This window comes from Corvus kubaryi, unplaced genomic scaffold (assembly GCF_017639235.1).
Source record: "Corvus kubaryi isolate FWS band 111438036 unplaced genomic scaffold, C.kubaryi_AGA036_p1.0 37394, whole genome shotgun sequence".
Taxonomy (NCBI): domain Eukaryota; kingdom Metazoa; phylum Chordata; class Aves; order Passeriformes; family Corvidae; genus Corvus; species Corvus kubaryi.
This window is the reverse complement of record NW_024581133.1, coordinates 15876935-15899786: the sequence shown is the minus strand read 5'-3', so window position 1 is coordinate 15899786 and position 22852 is coordinate 15876935. Positions and strand designations below refer to the sequence as shown.

The 22852-nt window shown below is 38.3% G+C and overlaps 1 protein-coding gene across 3 annotated transcripts in view; it reads left to right on the top strand.

The window, feature by feature from the left end:
* Window positions 1-17707, top strand: part of RORA (RAR related orphan receptor A) — a 382907-nt gene extending 365200 nt beyond the window's left edge. For all 3 annotated transcript variants that reach the window (XM_042039179.1, XM_042039181.1, XM_042039180.1), the window contains 8 exons: window positions 1688-1829; window positions 3515-3910; window positions 6780-6901; window positions 7989-8121; window positions 8802-8909; window positions 10336-10446; window positions 11775-11887; window positions 13144-17707. In XM_042039179.1, the coding sequence (XP_041895113.1) occupies window positions 1688-1829; window positions 3515-3910; window positions 6780-6901; window positions 7989-8121; window positions 8802-8909; window positions 10336-10446; window positions 11775-11887; window positions 13144-13308 (1290 nt within the window). In that variant the 3' untranslated portion in view covers window positions 13309-17707. The remainder of the gene's footprint in view (window positions 1-1687; window positions 1830-3514; window positions 3911-6779; window positions 6902-7988; window positions 8122-8801; window positions 8910-10335; window positions 10447-11774; window positions 11888-13143) is intronic.
* The last annotated feature ends 5145 nt before the right edge of the window (window positions 17708-22852 follow it).

Genomic DNA, 22852 nt, shown 5'->3' with positions numbered 1-22852 from the left:
GTACTTGACTACTTGAGACTTGTCATGCAGAAGTCCTTCCTTTATTTGCTTCACCAAGTATCTGTGCGTGTACTGAGGGACTCCAGCATGAAACCTTTGAGTAAATAACAAATTGGTAAAAGTCCAGCTTTAATTAAAAGGTGCCCAGCCTTTCCAAGGAACTATTTTCTTTGCAGCACTGTTAATTAATCCATTACGTGGCAACGTAAAACTAAAATAGTGTGCTCACTGCTCTCAGAGGCTTCTTTAGAATGACTACATCTTTGCAGAATCCTTGTGAAGTAGGTATTACACACACAGCAGCATATGTTTGGGCAGTCTGTGGCAAAAGGATGAAATGGACTTCAAAGCAAACAGCTGCGTAGTGGTTAATGACATGCACCCTTCAGGAGGAGACAACAAAGTTGTAGGTGTGCAGAACCTTCCAGCTCTGGCTTTCTCTGGAGATGGGGTTACTCAGGAAAGAGATCGTACATAAAACATGTTTTAGCTTTCCCCCTCCTTAAGAATCTAAATCCTGCAGTTGAACAAAACCTGGGCTGTCAGCATCAAACTAACTCACACAATAGCAGCAATAGGTGACAGCAGCACCAGTGCAGTGACCATCCCTCTGTCCTGGGCACTAGTGAGGCACCTCAAGTGCTGTGTCCAGTTTTGGGCCCCTCAAGACAAGCAAGACATTAAGGGGCTGGAGTGTGCCCAGAAAAGGGCAGCAGAGCTGGGGAAGGGGCTGGAGCACAAGTCTGTTACTGGTTTTAAGTCTGGTAAGGAACAGCTGAAGGTGCTGAGGTTGTTTATCTGGAGAAGAGAAGGCTCAGGTGTGACCTTCTTGCTCTCTACAGCTCCCTGACAGGAAGATGGAGCCAGGTGGGGGTCAGGCTCTTCTGCCATGGAACCAGCAACAGGACAAAAGGAAATGGCTTCAAGGCTGTGGCAGGGGAAGTTTAGATTGGATATTAGGAAAGAATTCTTCACTGAAAGGGTGGGCAGGCATTGGAATAGGCTGTCCATGGAAATGGTGGAATCATTATCCCTGGAAGTGTTCAGAAAGGTGTGTGGACGTGGCACTTGGGGTTTAGTGGTGAACACAGTGGTGCTGGGATAATGGTTGGACTTCAGGATCTTAGAGGTCTTTTCCAATCTTCATGATTCTATGAGTCTATAAAAAGCATGTTAAGAAATTGTTCTTTGTAGGAGAAACTGCTCAGCATCGTGCTGTGTGTTTTTAAACACATACACACACTGCCAAGGCTGAACATCAGAGCCTGCCACTGTCACTCCAGAGAGCAGAATAGGGTGGTAGCTGTTGAATGCTCTCTATTTTGGAGAACTATGCTGACCTGGGAAAGATAGGAAATCAAGGAAATCTAGGTCTATAATTAGTTTTATTTCATTTAGAAACAGCTGGTGTACCATATGTAATATGGAATCTGTAAAATCAGTGAATAAAAAGTGTAATTCCTTTATGTATTACAACACTTTTTAAATTAACTGTTTCTTGCTAGTTACTGTTTTTTGTTTGTTTCTAGGAGAGGAAAAAAAAACAACAACAAAACCCTCTTAACTTCCTTTAGTTGACTATAGAGCACTTGAACTTCATTTTCTGTTAGGTACGCTACCTTTCAGAGTCTTTATTTGCTCCATCAGTTAACAGCTTCTTGACTTGTATTTTGTAATTGCATCCCAGGGCTTTTTCAGAAGGAGTCAGCAGAGCAATGCCACATACTCATGTCCTCGACAGAAGAACTGTCTGATCGACCGGACCAGTCGGAACCGCTGCCAACACTGTCGCTTACAGAAATGCCTTGCTGTGGGGATGTCTCGGGATGGTAAGCTCTGCTAAGTCGGGGCCTAGCTGCAAAAACTAACATAAGGTGTAGTAGGATGTATGGTAAACCAAAAAACAGCATTTATATTCTAATTGTGCATTGGGCTGATAGTTGAGATCATCAAGTGAGTTTTAGATGTTGCTATATATTTTTCTATGTTATATATGCTGTATGTTTTTAGATGTTGCTGTATATTCACATAAATATATATAAATCAGGGCATGTACAAAGTTCTTGGATTTATCTTTTTTCCTACTTATCTATTACAGTTCCCAATTAAGAGCTTTGTCTCTGGTCATTTCTTGAAGATGCAGTTTTTTGGTCTCATGTTAATACTTCCTCTATGTGTTCATTCCCACTTAAGTGACCTGTAGTTGCAAGTAGCACTGCCTGGTGCATGGGTACAGATCAGAACTGCATCACAGTATCGACAGAAGTTAAATATGTGTATAATGAATAAGGGAAAAAATGCAAAGAGAAAAATAATGCAGTGTTTTTTCAAGGATAGAATTCTGAAGAAAAGATGTTCCAGTGCTGTTAATATTAAGCTCAAAATTGCAGCTCGAGTAGTGACGAAAGCCCGCCTCTGCCAAACGGCTGCTTATGTAATTCAGTCAGAACTGGCTTTGCAGCTGAGACTTGCACGCCTCCCCCACAGATGGAATGGAGCTGCCACCACTTACCCATTTGAAGATCTGACTCAGTCTTTTCCCCTGCCACAGTGACAGCAGCGCTGCGTGTTCTACAAATACATACACGTTACTCTAGGTACATGAGGCCCGATCAAGGAGATTGTTTCCAGATTACATTTACTTCTTGAATTACATTGTCTCTATTTTTTTTGTTGGTCATCAGACTAAAAACCTGAAACAGTTGATCATTTTATGACTAGTTCCTCCAAAGTGGTTGCTTTCCTGTAGAGAAAAGCAGAAGGCAGTAGTTGCCTTTCTAAAGGATGAGGCTTTTACAGCTGATACAGGTCCTTGAAATCACATGCTGCGTCCTTGGAAATTCCCTGGATGCTGCAAACCAGTTGCTGCTGGCTTACAGCTAATATTCCTTAAAGTCATAGTAATGTTGTGGAGATACACACATGCACTTGTGTCGCACACATGTAGGCTTAACAGTTATTAATCTACTAAACATTTTTGCTTGTCACAGTGGCACTGAAAGCAGGTTTGATGGTTCTTCCCACGTGCTTTAGTCCCAATATCAGTAAAGCCTGCTATTGATACATTGAGATGGACCCAACATGTTGGCACCACGCTCTAGGTTCACTCTGCATTGTGAATGTTCAGCTGGTTGGAACTGGACAGTTGTCTCAGGCCACTGTGTTCTAGTTCAGCTTCTACTTTTCTAGGTAGGGTTTCAATGCTGAAGAGATGCATCTGTCAACCTCAACAGACATACAAGAGAAAATCTTTTCAGTACAGAAGTGGAAAGTTAATGAATTGAGCTAAACCAGTGACTTCTAATGGTCCATTTCAGTGGCATGTCAAGACAGTCTTTTAAAGAGCAGGTGCTGCAGCTGTGTACCTGTAACTGAGAAGTGGTTCTTAGGTCTGCCCATCCTGCACATTTGGGGTTTGGGCTGTGTCCTTCCATGTAGAGTTTAAAGACTCAAAACAATTAAAAGGCAGTGGTGGATGTGCAGAAATGTAATCTATTGTGTGTCTGTATTTCAGCTGTAAAGTTTGGTCGAATGTCAAAAAAGCAGAGGGACAGCCTGTACGCCGAGGTGCAGAAACACCGAATGCAGCAGCAGCAGCGGGATCACCAGCAGCAGCCAGGAGAGGCAGAACCACTCACACCAACATACAATATCACCACCAATGGGTTAACAGAGCTACATGACGACCTCAGTAATTACATTGATGGGCATACCCCTGAAGGTAGCAAAGCAGACTCTGCAGTTAGCAGCTTCTACTTAGACATACAGCCTTCTCCAGATCAGTCGGGTCTTGATATTAATGGAATCAAACCAGAACCAATATGTGACTACACACCAGCATCGGGCTTCTTCCCTTATTGTTCTTTTACAAATGGGGAGACCTCTCCAACTGTGTCCATGGCAGAATTAGGTAATGAGAGAGAAAAGCTTCCATTGTAATTGTCTTAACAGTACCCTTTGGATTAAAGTGACACATGTAGCCAGGTGATAGCAAGAATGCTGCTTCAGTAGAGCTGTGGGCATGTATGGGCATTCTTGTGTGAAGTGCACAGTAAATACCCTGATCTCGGGGCACACGGGGAACTCCTTACTGCTCTGGACTAAAGCTCCCATGAGCCTGTAGTTGATCAGCTCTACCAGTGATGCTTTTGCTTTCAGTCCTTGTAATAGAACCCTTGGAATATTGATTAAGAAGCTAATTTTTAGTGCTGAGTAAGCAGACGGGGCATTTCTTTATTTGTAGATTATTTTTAACAATTTATCTCCTTTTTCATTATCTCAGTACTGTCATTCCCAACAAAAAGTGGTAAGACTGATTTTCTTCTGCTCTTTACCTGGGAAAACCACTGGGTTAATCTGAGGGCAGTTCTTGTCACTGGTTGAAGAGGATCTGGCCGCAGATACTGAAGGACATTTTTGAATGTACCAAGTTTTGATAATTTCTCTAAGAGCCTTATAACAACCACATTAATTAGCACATTTTACTTTAAACTCTTCCCTTAATGATTACACTAGGGCTGAATTCCACAAGTATGACTTGTCAACAGCTGAGACTGGTGTTAGTGTGCTGTGTGAACTGGTTATAAACAAAGTGGAACAGGACATTAAAGAAGTGGTTTCATGATTCCATTACTTATGTAAGCAGCCAGGAATTTAGAACTGATTTTGCTTCCTAAAGCAACGTTTTTTCTAATTATTTTGTTATGAAAACCTAAAAATAGTTTGAAAAATCAGGTATTCCAAATAAAAATTTTGTGTGGTTTATTTTATGTTTTTTTGAGAAATTTTGCAGAGACGAAGTCACAAGAAGCTTACTTTTTAACATCCTTATGTTGCAGAATGCTGTCCTCTGCAATATAATTTGTCCTGATAGCCAAAATATTGTGTCTGGCTTCAGTTCAAATAATTTCAGATAGGTAAAAATCAGAAGAAAAAGTCAGGGCAAACGCACTGCTACCAGCTTTGTCTCAGTGGAATGATTGCTAATTTTCTCATGGAAGGTATTAAAAAGATCGACATTAAACCCACAGAAAAAAAAAAAAGGGGGTTTTCCTTTGTAGGCTGGGTATTGAGTTTGAAACAGTGGCCTAAACTAACTTTGTCTTGCTGCTTACCTTTATTTACATAGTGCTTCGTTTAAACCCTGCACAGCATGATTTGGGTGCCCAGCATTGACATTACTGAGCAATGTTTGAAGAATGTTTGTCTGCCAGACGAAGGTTTCAATTTAGAAAGGTGTGGCTGTTCAATGAAAGTATTTAGGTGTGTGCTGAAATACAGTCCTGAAGTGAGGCGGAGGTTTGTGAATAACATGGGAATATTTTGCCTCCTGTATCCTGCAAGGGCACAGGGATCATGCTGTCAGCTATTGCTACCAAGAACAAGTGTCTAAATACACACTTCTGAAAAAACCCAACTGCTCTGAAATGCATTAAAGCTATGGTGACAAAGTATAAATTACCTTGTGTTTTACCTTACTGATTGCTCAGGTAGCACATATAATCTGATTTTACCTCAGCTGTATGTTAAAGACTTTTCAGGTGATACCTTACATCAGATTACCAGTGCATTAACCGTGAATCTAAACAGACTGATTGGTCCAGCAGTTCAGTTTGTGAAGAGTTGGGTTTTATCATTACCAAACAAAGCCAATTTCGCAGAAGACCCAGTAATGCAGTCCCTCAGAATACCTCCATGTTGTAGTGACCACCATTCCTGTTTGGTCCGAGCCTTCATTTTCAGTGGCCTAACAAGCAAAGTTGTGTGAGACAAGTCCCCAGGCCTCTACTTGCCCCGTGCTAAAATAGGAGAACTGGCCCACCTGAATGGTCAGGGCAGGAAAGATAAAGTGGAACTCGGGTATCTAAATTCTATTCAGGCTTTTGAAAATGGTCTTAAAGGTTTATGGAACCAAGTTTTCCTACTAAATGTAAATCTGCTTTATGGGTCTTTTAATCAAGTATAGCAGCAGAAAATAATTTTATTTGGAATTAAAACATTGTATGGAAATTTAAAATCATGTGCAGTAAACTAGGTGACTACTCTAAAGCTGAAGGAAAAAAAACCTTAGTGATTTTTTTTTTAGTGTGTTATCTTAATCATCTGGATTCTCTAATAGATGCATTTTCCTGATATTTTTTTAATTGTATGAGAGTAGGAAAAAAAAAAAAAAAAAGACACTTTTCCCTCCCAAGAAGCCTCATAGGACAAGAGTCCTGCTTGAGAGAGCGCTAGATAGGTGGTAACTGTATTTCTCTTTTGGAAAGCCTTGGCACTGGCAGCTCTGCCTGGCTGGCAGTGCCATTTTGTCCCCAGTCCCTGACAGCGTCCTGCGTTCAGCGCGGCCGTGTCCATGGACACTTGAGTGCCCTCACTCAGGGGTCCATCAGCCCGCTTCTTCCCTCAGTTTCCTGCGGCCGTACTCCATGGTGTATGTCCGAGCCCGGGTGTCCAGTGACGGACGTGCCGCTGAGGTTTCCGTGTCCCCCCATGTCCCGCTCTGCCGCTATTCCCGAACTTTGGCTCACTGGCGCGCAGCGCTGCGCGTGCGCCGCGCGCCCTCTGCTGGCGGCTCCGGGCACGGCCGCGTCCTCCGGCCGGGCGTTAAATGGCTCTGCGTTCCCAAAGCCAGTTCCAAGGGGACGCGAGTTAAAGCAGTTTTCTCTCTCAGCTCACCCTCTCCCCTCCCCCTGTTGCATCTGAAATATATGAGCTTTTCTCGTGTCTGAAGGTATAGCTTTGCATTTTTAACGTGTGTCGCTTTCTGCTCTTTCTTTTAGAACATCTTGCACAGAATATTTCCAAGTCACACATGGAAACTTGCCAGTACTTGAGAGAGGAGTTACAGCAGATAACATGGCAAACTTTTCTGCAGGAAGAAATTGAGAACTATCAGAACAAGGTATAAAAGCATGCCAAGCTATGGCATGGTTTCTTTAAAGCATGGTATTTCCATAACACACTGCAAAATTCACTTTTTCACCGCTTTCTCTTTACTATCAAGAATGTTTATTTCTGTGTGTTTAAAAAAAAAAATAAACTAGAATCAAAAGCAGCAAGATGGTCAGGATATCCTTTGCATTTGTCATTTTTACAGGTATAGGAAAAGGCCAACAAAAGCCAAAGCCACCGGGTTTTGTGATGTTACATGCTGTGTTTCATTTTGAGTTTATAAACAGAGCTCCATCAGATTTCCAGCCTTTGGGGTTCACTAACCCTGATTCATGCTCCAGTTGTCCCTCAGTGTTTGGGTTTTACCTGTGGAGTAGCAGCACAGTGCTGCCATGCCACCAGGGTATTGTAAGATCTAATCAATGTTATTTCCAACATGCCTTCCATCCACAAGCTACTGCCAATTGGCTACTTTTGGAAAATGGCCTTGGGAAGCACTGCTGAAGCACACTGTTCTTTGAACATATTTTTCATTTCCACAGAAGAATATTTAACCTTTAGGAATATAATTTTTTCTACTTTAGGTGATTTCATTCTGCATTATTATCAACATTGGAAAAACTCACTACTTGCATGCCTTCTTTATGTTGTTATCAAGGTGATTTTCACATATATGAAGATGAGTTAGGTTGATAATTTACATTCAGTACAAAATAGAGAAGCTGATAAGAAAAATATGATCATGCCTTGCTGGTGTAAATTGGCATTTTATTTTCATGCAGTGAATAAAATGCCCACTGAAATGACCAGAATCATTACATTTCGACATTTTTGGCCTATGAAGTAGAAATACTCCAACCTGGATCTCTTCTGATATGACTGAAGAAGTCTTCCATGGTTGCATTGTCACTTATCCACATGAGGCTCTGGCTTTGAGGTCAATTCCCCTTGTCTTTTAAGCAGACTGTAGCCAGAAGTGTTGGAGAAAATTTACTCCACTTTGTTGTTTGGTGTTTTTTAGCTCAGCTTTACTTTCTGACAATGAGGTTTCCAAAGCTTGGTTAGTAATTTTTGAATTTCTCTTCTCTCTCAAACAGCAAAGGGAGGTAATGTGGCAGTTATGCGCAGTCAAAATAACAGAAGCTATACAGTATGTAGTGGAATTTGCCAAACGCATTGATGGTTTTATGGAACTGTGTCAAAATGATCAAATTGTGCTTTTAAAAGCAGGTATGTGGGTCAGTTTTAAGGTCTGCTTCTATTAGTTTTGCCTAAGGAAGGTATTACATATAGTGGTTGCATACGCATGTATTTATATGTAGTACAATGATCATTTAAAATTAAATAAGGGAAAACCTTGCAAATTGTCTGTCTTTGAAGTAATACCATCTTAGTTATTCTGGGGAGAAGGAGTTCAGGTCTACCTATTAAATTTTCATTATTGACAAAGGGAGTAATGAGTGTGTTAAGATGTAAAAGCTGGATTTTTTTTTTTTTTTTTGATTGCTAATAGTGAATATTTCAAGGTAAAAATCAAGATTTCTTTTTTTCTACAATATTTTTGCAAGATATTGTAGAAGTAATGCAGGTTGCAAATACTGGACCAAGTTGTTAAGGCTTTGCGAACATAAATTTAAATGAGCTGCTTTGGCTTCGGAGACTTCGTTACTTTAAAAACATTACTAGAGTTTATTAGCATTAACTAAGTTGCTTTAGCAAAAACTTGTTAAGGAGTTTATGGGAATCCTTTTAATTCTACCAGCAAACCAAACTATGCTCTGTTACACCACAGCAACTTACTACTCTACTCAATTGATAATGAATGCAGAGCATTATTTTTAAATCCTCACTTGCTCTTTGCAACTGAAGTCTCTCCTTCCATAGTCAAACATACGTTGTTTCTGTTTTAGGGTCTTTAGAGGTTGTGTTCATCAGAATGTGCCGTGCCTTTGACTCCCAGAACAACACAGTCTACTTTGACGGCAAGTATGCTAGCCCAGAGGTTTTCAAGTCCTTAGGTAAGGAAATGTCAAGTGTTGTGTCTTAAAAAAAAAAAAACAACAAAACCAAGCCAAAGAAAACAAAAAAAACCAAACCAGAATAAAAATAATAAGGTGAAAAAGCAAGGGAAAACATCTGCTTTGAAAAATCAGTCTATAGTATTCAAATAAAAGAGTTCTGGAGCTCAAACTACTGTTTTGTAAGCTGTCATGCTGGCTCTGTTTGAAGCCAAGCTGATTTCAGGAGGTAAAAGTGCTTAACTCTCTGTAGTAAAGGACTGTTGGTGCTGAAGTTCAGCATTTTGATTAGGGTAGAGCAGTTTGGACTCACTTGTTGAGAAGCCAAGATTTCATATCTGATATAACACTTCATATATCCTGTTGGAAAAGGCAGCAGATTTTAAGCTTACTTTGGATATACTGATGTATAGTGACATATGCGTTACTGCTCTGAAGATGTTAATGGTGTTTTTAAATGTGCTAAGTCCAGTTATTTGCAGGTAAAATATTGTAAATAATTTTTTTAATTGAACTACATACAATTTTGAAATTTTTTCCCATGTGTTTTTGCTGATTTTAAAAGGAGGTATTCACTGGGTCTAGATTTGGGCTGTAAAACATTTTGGAGGGCAGTGAAAATACATCAGTGGAGAATGCTGGACAGTTACTGAAGTATTCTCTGCCTTTCTAAAACACCTCAAGGTACAAGGTCAGAGTGCAAACAAGTCTGGGTTCTAGGGAAATATAACTTGGATCTGTTACCAGCTGTATCCAAAAGTTCAGGCTGGGGAGGCTGAGGAAAACCCTCTTCTCTCAGGTTGTGGTCCTCTTCAGAGCAGGGCTCACTTTAAAGACTGTGTACCTGCATGTGTGACAGCAGCAGTAACCTGAATAACACCTGTGTGAGCAAGAGAATGGATGGAAGGAGACGGAGTTCCTCTTCTGCATGAACCATGTTCAGTCAGACCTTGGCTTCTCCTTTTGCCTCCTGCATGTGCCTTGTGTGCCTCTCTCTCCCCCCATTCTGTGTGCTCAATAATCTTAAAATCAGAACTTAAGTCCACTCTTTGAGCCTTCAGTCCACACTGATGTGACAAAGTTCTATTTAGAAGAGAAACAAAGATAAACCAATTTTGAGCTTGAAAATAAATAGCTTGAGATTTATCCATATTTACCCCACAAGAACCCAATGTAGAAAAGATACAGTGTGCAAAACCTTCAGAATCTTGGCTGCCAAGATGTGGGAGCTGGGGACTTGTGGGAGTGGAGTAATACCCTCAAGGATGAGTGAGATCTCACTGCCATCACTTCACAGTCCTTAAGGAGACCATTCACCTATGAAGCGTTTTATAGCTATTTCTCATCTCCATCAGAATAAATCAACAACTCTGTAGCTCTGAAGTAGTTTTAAACAATGTAACAAGAGCTGTACTTTTTTTGGCAGGTTGTGAAGACTTCATTAGCTTTGTGTTTGAATTTGGAAAAAGTTTATGTTCTATGCACCTGACAGAAGATGAGATCGCTTTGTTTTCTGCGTTTGTTTTAATGTCAGCAGGTAAGAGATGGTTTCCTCTAGGTTTATTTGGTAGAGGTTGTTTCTATTTTGAGGTCTTTTTAATGATAATGTTAAGATTATTGGACATTGTGGCAATGTCACCATCTTTTTTAGTGTCTCCTCACCAAAATTTTTATTTTAATAAACACATTTGAATTTAGGAACCAATTTGTTAAATTGGAAATCTTAATCTGAGCCCTTGTTCTCCACATTTTCACCTTGTTGAGGACTCAGCTTCTGTGCAAAGGCTTAAATACATTTGAGTGAGACCTGTGGGCCAATCCTGGTGAGACAGGCAGTTACTGAACTCCCACAGTCACCTTTCCATGTGTGGGAGCTTGCAGCTGCAGCACAAGAGAAAACCTCCAGCATTGCCATTTTAGTGTAGTACAAAGACACACAAGTAATTTAGGTATCTGTCCCCACTGTGTGACTGGGGACACTGAGAATTATGGTACCAAACATCCAAGTCATCCCAAGAGTCAGGCTGGGTCTGCCATGCCTGCAGCTAAATTAATAATCACAGGTTGATGTGCACAGGGTGCTCCAGGTCCTGGGAAGGCTTCTTAGGTGAGGAAGAACAAGATACTGGGGCAGAAAGTGAGTTTGTGCCTGGCCTGACACCCGAGGAAGCACATTGTGAGTTCAGACTGCAGCACAGTAGACTCAGGAGTGGTGATGGAAAAGTCTATTAGCAATGGTGGATTTATTGAGTCTATCACAAATATGTTCTCATGCTGTTGGCCAGACAGGAAGTCTGTTAGCCCTTTGTCTTAGCAAGCCACAGAACCCTACAGTTCTATCACACAGAGAATGTAGCAGCTAATACTACTTTTCTGTCAGGAAGTTTAGCTGCTTTTTTTTTTAACAGCCAAATCTTTGCATCTGATTTATCTGTAAGTCACTCTAAGTTCTGTAAGATCTGTAAGTTCTGTTGGTTTTCTCTAAATTCTGTAAGATCTCAGCAAGAAGATCCTCTCCAACTACTTGTTCATTATATGTTCTATTCATTTCCCAGTAAAAAGTTGCCAGCCTCATTTTGTAAACACCCTGCATTTTACAGATTTTTTTTAGGAAATGAATAATAGATCTTAGTCAGATACATTGTGGTCTCCTAAATAAGGGCTTTATAAAAATAACTTTTAAGTGCATGTGATAAATGTATTTCAAAACCTATTAATTATGAAACCCATTTTCTATATGAAAGTATATAACACGTGGAAGGAAGATTGAAACAGGAAAAATGCATCTGTAACAGACTTAGTACTTCCTGGTGCGCTGTGATCCATATGTGCATTACTAGAGGTTTTAACTCCATTTATATTCAGATCGCTCATGGCTTCAGGAGAAAGTAAAAATTGAAAAACTCCAACAGAAGATCCAGCTAGCACTTCAGCACGTCCTACAGAAGAACCACCGAGAAGATGGAATTCTAACAAAGGTAAGAATCATCCTGTGCCATGTCACAGGACTGTGAAAGAGTGGCTTCATCTGAACATTGCCCCGATTCTGGGGTAAAAGCTCATACACAGTTAATTTATTTATAAACCCAAAATTCTTTGTTCAAAATTGAGCTGCTCAGCTGAGACTATTTACTTAAACCTAGAAGAGGTGAAATGATGATGTTCTAGGAAACAAGGTTGATAATGGTCTGAAAGGGATTATTTTTATGTGGAACTTCATGAAAAGCGATGAAGGTTTTTATCATAGTTCTCCTATACAACACTCCTATTCACACAGAATAATACTATTTCAGTGCTACAACATGCATGCCTTAATCCTCGTGGAATCTCTGCCTGCCTGACAATTAAGTTGTTAAAACATGCGAGACAAAAATGAAACTTTTTCAGTCTTCCATGAGGACTTCCCCACACAGCCTTTTTCTCAGTTCTTCCAAATACTGATGCCTAGGAAAAAGAGGCACTACCTACCGTTATATTAATCTGAAGTATCTTCTTGTAATTTCTCAGAAATGGGAAAGTGGTGTGATGTTACAAGAAGTAAATCTGAAGAACTGGGGAAAGATAGGCACTTCACTTTTACCTTGCAGAGATAGTTCCTTTTACACCGCTGCACAGGCAGAAAGCTTACGCTTCATTTCACACCACAGAGTTAGTTACAATAGAAGCAGGATGGTCCAGCCTGGGCTCTGCAGATTTTCTTAATTTCAAATCCTAGCTCATGTCATTCTTCTCTTAGTGCATACTTTGGATACCTTTGTTGGAAGAAAGAGTCTTCCATATGCTTTGACACAAATACTTTGCTCAGTAACTTCAGGGAGTACCTTCATGATATTTTTGAAGTACATATTTTTCACCTTATTTGGCTTGAGGTAAATAAGTCTAATCTATTGCATTGCCAGTTCCTTCCATAATAGCCACAGTGGGTTTAAAAGCAATTGGGATTGCCTTCTTCCAAGAGGATAATTTAATGAATGAAGATCCAGCCCTGAAATACTTGTTTATCAATCCAGCAAGGAAACCTAATGCCACATTTTCCTAAGAATTTAAAAAAGATTATTTCACAAATAGCTGTGAGTCCATTACTATAATAGCTTTAGCAAATATCCGTGACTGTGCATCTGAAATGTCCTTGTTAAGGTAAATAATTTGGTTTGGGAGAGCTTTAATCCTTACAGCAAGAGTGGGAGGCCTGGTTCCATGTATGACCATATGACTTATGTTCATTTTTTTACAGTTAATATGCAAAGTGTCTACTTTAAGAGCACTGTGTGGACGACATACAGAAAAGCTTATGGCATTTAAAGCAATATACCCAGACATTGTGCGACTTCATTTTCCTCCACTTTACAAGGAGTTGTTCACTTCAGAGTTTGAGCCAGCAATGCAAATTGATGGGTAAACGTATCACCTAAGCACTTCTAGAATGTCTGAAGTACAAACATTAAAACAAAAGAAAGGAAAAAAAAGGAAAAAAAAAAAAAGAAAACCAAGACACTTTATATGGCCCTGCACAGACCTAGGGAGCCAACACACTGCACATCTCTTGGCAGTCGGGGTCAGGCGAAGGATGGGAAACAATGAAACAAAGTTGAACTTGTTTTTCTCATGCATATGATTTCCATTATGCCTACAAATATGGACCCTTTTTCTGTCTCAACTTCTCAATCCTTGACCTCTGTTTACACAGACTGAGGGTACTAATGTCAGAAGGTTGTTTTCTCCTGTAGTTCACTGCCCAGATTTTTGACAGAACAATCAATTTGTTGGTCAGAACAGAGTCCACCTAGTAATCAGCGACTGGTGTGCGTTGCAGAGATTTCAGCATCAGTTTGCACAACTTGCTCATTGTTTCATGAAGGACGATTTTTTTTCACCTACCACTGTTTGCCAGTAGACAGAATGGCATGAAAAGGGTCCATAGCAATAGCAACAATAGCATTATAATATATTACAGGGTAAATGGGCATGAAGACTATATATAGCAAAAGAGATATTGTTTATATATTGTTTTAATTAATATAAAATGTAGTTACTGGTATAGCTTTTCTTGTTGAATTGATAAGGCACTTTCATTTTGCACCTTTTTCTTTAAATTAAATGCTAGCGTGTTCATTGTTGTGTTGCATGTGCACCAGAAATTCAAGTTTAACTGAAAAAGGTTTGGCAGGTACTGGTACATTGGGAGGTATTTATGCTGCTGTTTTCCATGTTACTTTTAAAGAGAGGCTGGTCATATCCTGAAATGGTTACAGATTTTTTTAAAGAGTTGAAAATAATGACAATTTTCTACATTAAAATTATTCTTTCAGAAGTTAAATTCAAAGGTACTTTTATTTTCAAATCTTTCAAACCTGGATGCTTCAAAGTCAAAAGCCTTATTTTCAAATGTTCTGAGTTTCCACTGTCAGAGTTAAACTAATTAATTACAAATCATTTACAAATGAGTAACAGAACATCTTTGAAAATCAGGCTATTAAATAGTGTATTTCTGCCCACCATAAATCCAGGTTTGAAAGTATTTATTCAAGTCTGTATCTACAGTAAAAGTATGTGTGTATGACATGTCTGCAGAAAAGTAGTTTTTATACATGATATTACATACTTTTTTACTCCATATTGTAAACAATGTCTTCAAATGCCAAGCTGTAGCCTGTCAAAATCTATGGGTTTGTCTTTGATTTCAGTGAGTTTGAGACACTGACCCCTGTTCTTCCAGCATCCAGCAGTTCAGTTTCAGGGAGCTGAACAGAGAAGTCTGTTCTCTCCTTGTTTAAAAAGACGCACTTTAAAGTTGATCAGATGGGGACAGACTAAGGAAGGAAAGGCACACTTTTGCTAGAAAGCATTGGTTTGTTCTTGGTACAAGCCTGGAAATCATTAATATCAGAAATCTGCATTCTATGATTCTGATTCCTGTATTGCATAACCAACCAATAAGCTGAATCTTGCAGTGTTACTAATTACCATTCCTTTCAGGAAGAATTCTGTCTCTGAGCAAAGCTGGCAGTAAATGTAGTTCTGAAGGAAACAGATTCACATAAACAACATTGCAAATTAAAACTGTAGCTGTTTGAGCCAGAGGTGTATAACTGGGTTTGCATGAGATGAAGATGCGTAACTGGATGCCCTGTAGGCCAACGCAAATGCAGTTTCTGATGAAGTACCTAAGAAAAAGCTGGGAACTTCAGAAAAGGAAAAGGAATGAGACAGAATGTGCCCTACTGCTTTAATTTCCAAGGGTAAACAATCTCATATAGGTTATAGTTGTTGAGAAGTAACAAGCAAATAGAAGCACACTGAAACCTAAGTATCTTAAAAGGAGAATCAGTGGGTTCTTATTAGCAAAATACAGTTTATTCTATGATTTGAACATGTTTCCTTTGGGGTCAAATTGAGACATTTATCTATGACACTTACTAAAACCGTTCCAGTCTAGCACATCAGGGAAGGTTACAGCTATCATTCATCTCTAGGGTTTGAAAGGAGGCCGAGAGGAGAGCATCACGGTTCTTCCTCAGAGCGGTGTGCTCTGGAGTGTGGGAGGGGAACACCTGCAGCTCTGTGAGCACTGGGATGGAGGCAGGAGAGGGCTTTTGGATGAAGTCCATAGAGCTGTCTTTTTCCTGCTCCATCCTGCCTGCTCCTGAAGAGGTGGCTCACAGCCCAGCATGTGCTCTCTCCACTCCCACTGAAACGCTTTTCCTAGGATCATTGTTTACTTTATTGGAGTAACTGGCATGATATGGTACTTGCATTCTAATGTGTGTTCCTATTTTTGAAGCACCCCTTTTAACTAACAAATGTTTTCTGAATGTGACCAGCCTTAGGTGCTAGTCCTGTAAAGATCAACTAAACTTAATCTCAGTGTCAACTAATGAATAATGAATAAGACCTGTACTTTTTTAGAGAGCGAGATACAACTCCTACTTCTGACAATGTAGACTACCAGGCAAAATATTTGGGGATTAGTTTTCAGTCACATCCTGTTCTTACCTTTTTATGATGAATATTAGTACTTTACCAGGCATCTAGGTGCCAGTGATTTTGTTTGGAATCTGTTTAGCATATTTACATTCATAAATCATTGACAATACAAGTCTTGGAGCATTTACTAATAAAATACATAACGATAAAAAGGTTTCAAATAGGGCCTTAGCTGAAAGTGATCTTCCAGGCCAGAAAATACTATCATTTTTGTTTGTGGGAGCTCATGTGTACTGGGACCTTGTTAAATCAGGCTGAGCATACATACCCCAAGTAACTTAGCTTTCCTGATCACAGTTAACAGCCACTTGGCAATAGAGTATAATTTCTGGGTTGCTGTTCATGGAGAGGGGAAAAAAAGGGTTACGGCACAGCAGATGTACTGATAAGACATCTGTTGCCAAGGAGATTTTTATGCAAGGGGACTCAGAATGACACTGGAGTGGCTGCTCAGAGATGGCCATGTGAGAACCCAGCGCAGCAGAGGAAATTGCCTCTGCAAAACACGTGGGACTGTGGCCTGGTATCAGATGATCAACCAGTTAAAAAACACTGGAGGTCAATGGATATTCACATGAATATTTTCATCATGTGCCCAGTTCACTACAAATAAAAACACTAGGATAGCTGAACGTAATATTTTAAGTTTTGATTACCTGGTCCTTACAGTCTGCAAAGATATTTTCCTTGGGAGTTATATCTGTCCCTGGAGATGTTTTCTGGATTTCTAGGAAGAGCTACTAGACTTATACTGTCATCTGAACCACCCTAACATATGTCATCACCTCCCGCATTGTTTGACGTATGGAATTAGGTAAAAAGGGAGGCTGTTTTTAAGTTTGGTTGTTCTTTATTAGCTTATCTATCTTAGTATGGATACCAAGATATCTGTGTATGTGCACCTGTGTGTGTGTGAGAGAGTCCATTGTGTGCGCACATGAGTGTATGCGTGGGACGTGTGAGAGGCTGCTTCTAGGCTGTTAAGTGTCAATGGAATAAAGAAAATGTATTCAAAATACTTAAGTCAAAAATAGAAGGTGGAAAAAAAGATTTATTCTATACAAAGCCTTGTCTGGACCACTTTAGAGAGACTTCTATTTTTTTAACCCTTCTATAAATGTTTGATGGCACTTGAAATATTCCTGCAATAAAATGTGATTTGTGTAAACATTAAAAAAAAAAGATTTTGTAATGTGAAACAATGAAAGAAAGTAATGTAATTTTTCTAAAAAACAAAAAAAAACCACAAACGAACGAACTTTGTATTATTTTCTTGATGGAATTTGTCTATTTGTCTTTGGAAAACTTTTTATTTCATTGAATGTGCCATAGTAGAGGTGTGTTTTTCCTTTTTCTTTCTTTTTTGTTTTGTTTTGGGGGTTTTTTTTAACATTTTAGATTAAAGGAATAGCTGTGTTCCGACATTCCAAAATGCAAGATGACATAGCAGTCATGATTAAAAGGTTTGATTAGTAAGCTTCAATCATTGTTGCTTTTTTTGCACATGTTCTTCATTCCTCTACAGTGCAATATGTACATAGAGCACTTGCGGGTGTAACCTTGATCCCTCAGGGAAAAATACTTATTTGTACAGGATTTTTCTTTTTTTTTGCCTTTTTTCTTTTCTTTCCTTTTTTTCTTTTTTTTTCTTTTTCTTTTTTTTTTTTTTTGCTAAGGAATGTCGATTGAATCACTTGTCTGTTGTTGAGGGGCAGCCAGATAATAATCCTAAACCACTGTCACAAAACATTGATTGTTTAAATTTTGTGCCCTTTTATTATTTAAAAAAGAAAAATAAAAGTTATTTTCTGACAGTTCTTTGTGCTGATTGGTGAAAAAAAGGGTAAATAGATAAGCACCTTATGATTGACTTAACTGTGAATGACAATCCATCTCGTTATCAACAAGAGAAGCCCTATCATTTTGGAGCTGGGGTTATGAGTCAGAAACTAATGTGCTCAGGGATCTTCTAAAACTCTTCAACAGGGTGGCCAGCACTGCTGGTGGAACAAATTACTTTTTAAAAAATACGCTAGTATTTCTTCCCTTCCCCCTGCCCCCAGGCACAAGAGAACTGGATTTTTTTTTAACTCAATGCTCTATGTGTGCCTCATTCTCTTGCTCACTTTTGTAGTAGAGCTGCTTTTTGGTCGGTATTTTGCTCGAAACAGAAGTACTCCAAACAGTGCAAAGATTTTACAATTATATTTTAGAAAATAAATGCTGACCCACTAAATAAATGATTGAAATTAATTTCAGTACCTTCTGGACATTTTTATAATGATAGGACTACTTTTCCAGATGAAATCCAGTGTTCTGCAATAGAAAACAGCTTTTAGTATTTAAATTATTGTCAAAGAAAATGAATCAGCTTATGAGAACACAGTAAGAATGAAAAGGTCATGATTAGGTTTCAGCAGTGAAGTCACACAGAAGGGAACACAGATCTGCAGGAATACAAGAACAACACTTCAAATGTTGTCTGTTGTTGTTGCAGATGTTTCATGGTAAAGCCAAAACCTGACTGGAAAGAAGCACTGAGGCTGAAGACATTTTCATATCTAGTACATCAAATACAGCAATTCCAAGTGATCTTACAATGGCACCAAAATCCACCAATGTTTAGGAAGTCTCCCAGTGCCAAACTATAGGATGCTGGAAGCATGTCCCAATTAGCTTTGTTTTATGGTTTCACATTCTTTTGAAAATGCAAGTAGAAAAGCAAATAAACAACTATGAGCAAAATGAGCAAGGTGTCAAGACTTTGGTTACGTTGGGAAGAGAGTGAATTTAATTTCTCCATCAAATCTGTCTGCTTGCAGAAAGCCCCCGTTTTCCAGTATCTTTGGCGATTTTTTCACGGGGTATACAGCTTCCAGTTGGTTACTTTAGATTGCTTAATAAATAGGGAAACTATTTACTAGTACTTAGGGTTTCACAAGCTGACAGTTGAGTTTAGCTAGGAATGGCTTTCCAAGGCAGACGAGTGCTTAGCAAGTATGATCAGTTGGTGTTCTGGCATCTTCAGCAGAAGAAAATTCCTATTGCTGATTCACAGTGGGCCCTATTCTTTACACACTTGCACATCAATTAAACATACTCTTGGAATGGACAATCTATAAGATGTTTTAACTATGTAGTGGGATGATCCAAGCATTACAATATCTTTTTTAGGATTGGCTAGACAGTCCCCAGTCTGTACTTGATGAACAAAACAGTGTAAGCTGTGCAAACAACATGTATTTTTTCCCTAGACATTCCTAAACTCCCCAATGTAGATAAACCTATTAATATAAATGTCAGAAACAGCACTTACTATACAATATCCAAAAATAATAAGCAATTTTCTCTTGATTATTCATTGTATGAAATTCTACCTGTGCTAGCTGATTCAGATGGCACAGAACATCTTTATTTTCCTTAGCTGAATATAACTATTAGAATTACTTTTTAATTATTAATACTAATATTTATTACTTTTAAAGTTTCATCCATTAATATATTTGAATATTAGCCTCTTACTTTCTTTTTGTTTAAATATTCCTGTCAGTAAATCATTTGGTGGAAATGAGGGCAAATGCATACAAATACCAAATACAACAACAAAAAGTAAAGTTTTAAAATACAAATTAGTTTTTATTTAAAAATTCTTGCAGTGTGTGCTTTAATTCTAGTACTGTGATAATGGCTTGCTACATAATGCTAAGTCACTGGACTTGAGGGGAAAAACACGTAACATAATATACAGTCTATCTTTGGAACTTTATTCAGGTACTAAATAGAATTTTAACATCAAAACAGAAGCTGTATTCTACCTTTTCCATATGTAATGTTGCTGTTTGTCTTTTTTTTTTTTTTTTGCCTTTATCATTGGTAGAATATAGCAATAACTTTATAGCAATAAGTAGGCTATCCAAATAAGAAACAAAACATGATAAAGGCTTCAGATCAATACTCATAGGCTCACTTCTTCTGCCACAATATTCACTTGTGTGTCTTCCCTCATAATCTTAATACTTCTTCAAGCTGAACTTCACAATCAAGTTGTTCAACTTGATGTGTGACATCACACTTTTTGTTAACATCTGCATGTTTTCAGTGTTCACATGTCTTATGTATACTTGTGTTCCTATGTTAGTGTTTCTCAAGGTTTCTGAAAGCACAATATCTGTGGGCTATAATTCTGCACAGGGCTCTCTGTGTTGGAATGAATTTACGTTTCTTGGGGCAGGGAGTGTGAATCAGCTGGAATTACTGGCAGCATTTCCTAACTGAAGGAACCAAGCTGCTGCAGGTACTTGGGAACTCTCCGGCCACTGCAACTGCAAAGTGCAGCCCCCAGCCAGCCGGCTCTTGCAACTCCTCCAGGCCGTGGGGCTGAGCTGCAGCTCCCGAGTTCCCTGCCCAGCGCGCTCCTGTAGCCAGCACAAGCACGTGCTCCGCGCTGCAGGAGCTGCACTTCACAAAGAACCGAGCTGGGTGTGCCTGGCAGGGTGTTTCGATTATAATCTAAACACTTGAGCAGCGTTCAAAGAACCAGTTGTGACTTTCGGTTTGAGAAACACTACCCTGAATTACCCTACAAAGTCTTAATGTAGATGCACAAACTTTACAGGAACTTGCAAACTGTAATGCTATCTATATCTAATGCAGAGAATTCATAAGCAATACAGTGAATTTTATTTCACAAAAAGGCATACGTACTGTACACCTTTCTAAATCCAAAATGTTCCTCATTTCTACATTGATTTAGAAACAAGTTACAGAACAGTGGTTAATATTTGAAGTATTAGGACATTAACTGGCTGCTTCTTTATATGTAACTGTATTGTCTGCCTGCTCCTTTTCTGGAGATGTGTTTTTGTATTGGATGTTTGGGCCAATGGGAGGCTTCAAGCTACAATGTATTTTCCCAGATTAAATATATTTAACATATGACAAACCCCAGACAAGGCTTTTGAAAATGTATTAAGAACTGCAGTGTTAGGTGGTTTATTTGCAAACTGTTTTCAATGTTGTCCATTTTTATGGCACCTTTAACAATATTGTTTCCAAAGTACAAAAAAAAGGTTAAAAATATTCTAGCCATAACTGAATGTCAAGCAATAAAAACAAATGACTTTTTGTGCATAGATTTAAAAGAAATACAAGTTTTAGACATCTGCATGTAAATGCAATCTCTTGTTTACTGCTTTCTTAAACTTGAGCAACTGATTCCTTATTTTACTACTAATTTAAGGACTTGTAATGGCCTGTAAACATTTTATCTTGCTCTATTCTTTCAACTCTAACTTTGTCTCTGCTTTGGAGTCATAATATTTAATGTTGTTCTGCTCACCTCTATACAGTTAACTTTTTGCTTTCATTCTGTATAGATAAAATTATACTATAAACAGCCTACACAGTGCAAATATTTATCTGTTTATCAAATACCACATTATGCTGTATAATATCTGTTTTACTATATAATCTATTTTAGACATAGCTGTTTAGAACTAGAGTGTGCTATTTTTGTGTTTTTCTGATGTGTGGTGCTAGATAAGTTACTTTTGTGAACAAAAACAAACAAACCCCTTTTATTCCGAGACAATACCACCTTTGGGTCTTGTTAATTTCACTGAGTATAACTATATATAAATATATATATTTGTGTATATATATATATACACACCAACATATGCCCAACAAGTACCTGTATCAGAGTACAAGATTTGGGACATGGTTTTCTCTTTAAATGCATAGTGTCATTATATAAATTATTCTATAGTATATTTAATAAGGAGAAAATTACTTCACTGGTACAGATACTTGATATCAAATGTAGAATTTTTTTCTACATTATTAACATTATTAATTATTAACGTTATTAAAAATGTTCTGTCCAGCTTGTTATCCTTTTGGTTACTAAAACAGTTTGCCTGTATTGTATCAAAAATAAGAAAAACATCTATTCTGTCAGTATAAAATAATTACAATATGCTGTCTGTCTGAAAGGGAGGTAGTTATTTGGCTTGTTGGGAGAATTCTATCCTGTTGTTGCATCAGAAATTTATAGATGTTATTCTGCTGGGTGCCTTCCTCCCTCCTCACTTTAAATAGGATCTATACACACTCAGACTGCGGATGTTACTGGGCCATGCCTACACACTTAACTCCAGTTACTGTAAATAGGAATGTTCTGTAAATCTGCCACGATGGATGGCTAAATTCAGTCCCTGGATATGCTTTATACACCATGAATACATATCCAAGGACAGCCAGTAGCAACTGAAGTTCATTAAGAAGTGGAATTTGCAATGTTTTGTCAGGTATGGGGGTTTTGTTTTTATTTTTTCATGTATACCTTAATTTACGTAGTCATATACCCTTCAAAGTATTCCTATCCCCTGTTCCTTTCATTCTAGATATTGTTTTCATGTTCATTCTTAAAAACTGATGGATATCAAATATCTAACTAAGGAGGTAATTAACCTTTTAAATATTTATTAGAACTTTTCTGTAATATTACTGAATTTATAAGATCTTTAGCAAAGATTTTTGAGCAATTTATTAATAACAATGCTTCTGTTTACTGCACTTTTTGATAATAGAAGGTAGTGAATTTTAAAGCCATGGTTCTTGGCTTCCATGCACTGCTTTTATACCCTCAATCCAAGGAATATATATATATAAATAATTTTTTTTAAACAGCAAACATACTGTTGACCTAAAAACAAAAACAAACTTTACTGCACCATGGGTATATTTTCGTAAGTGGAATGTTTAACTGCAAACACTATCAGGACAATTATAAAAACCTCTTGAAGCTACAATCTTACTTAAATATAAGCCATGACAATTTTGTTTTCCCTTCTTGATTTAAGTCACCTTTTGATATTTTCAAAGGGAAAAGGACTCACTCTTAAATTTGTACTTACCAACCTGTAAGTAATGCCAGGAACGCATTCTCCCTATTGTTT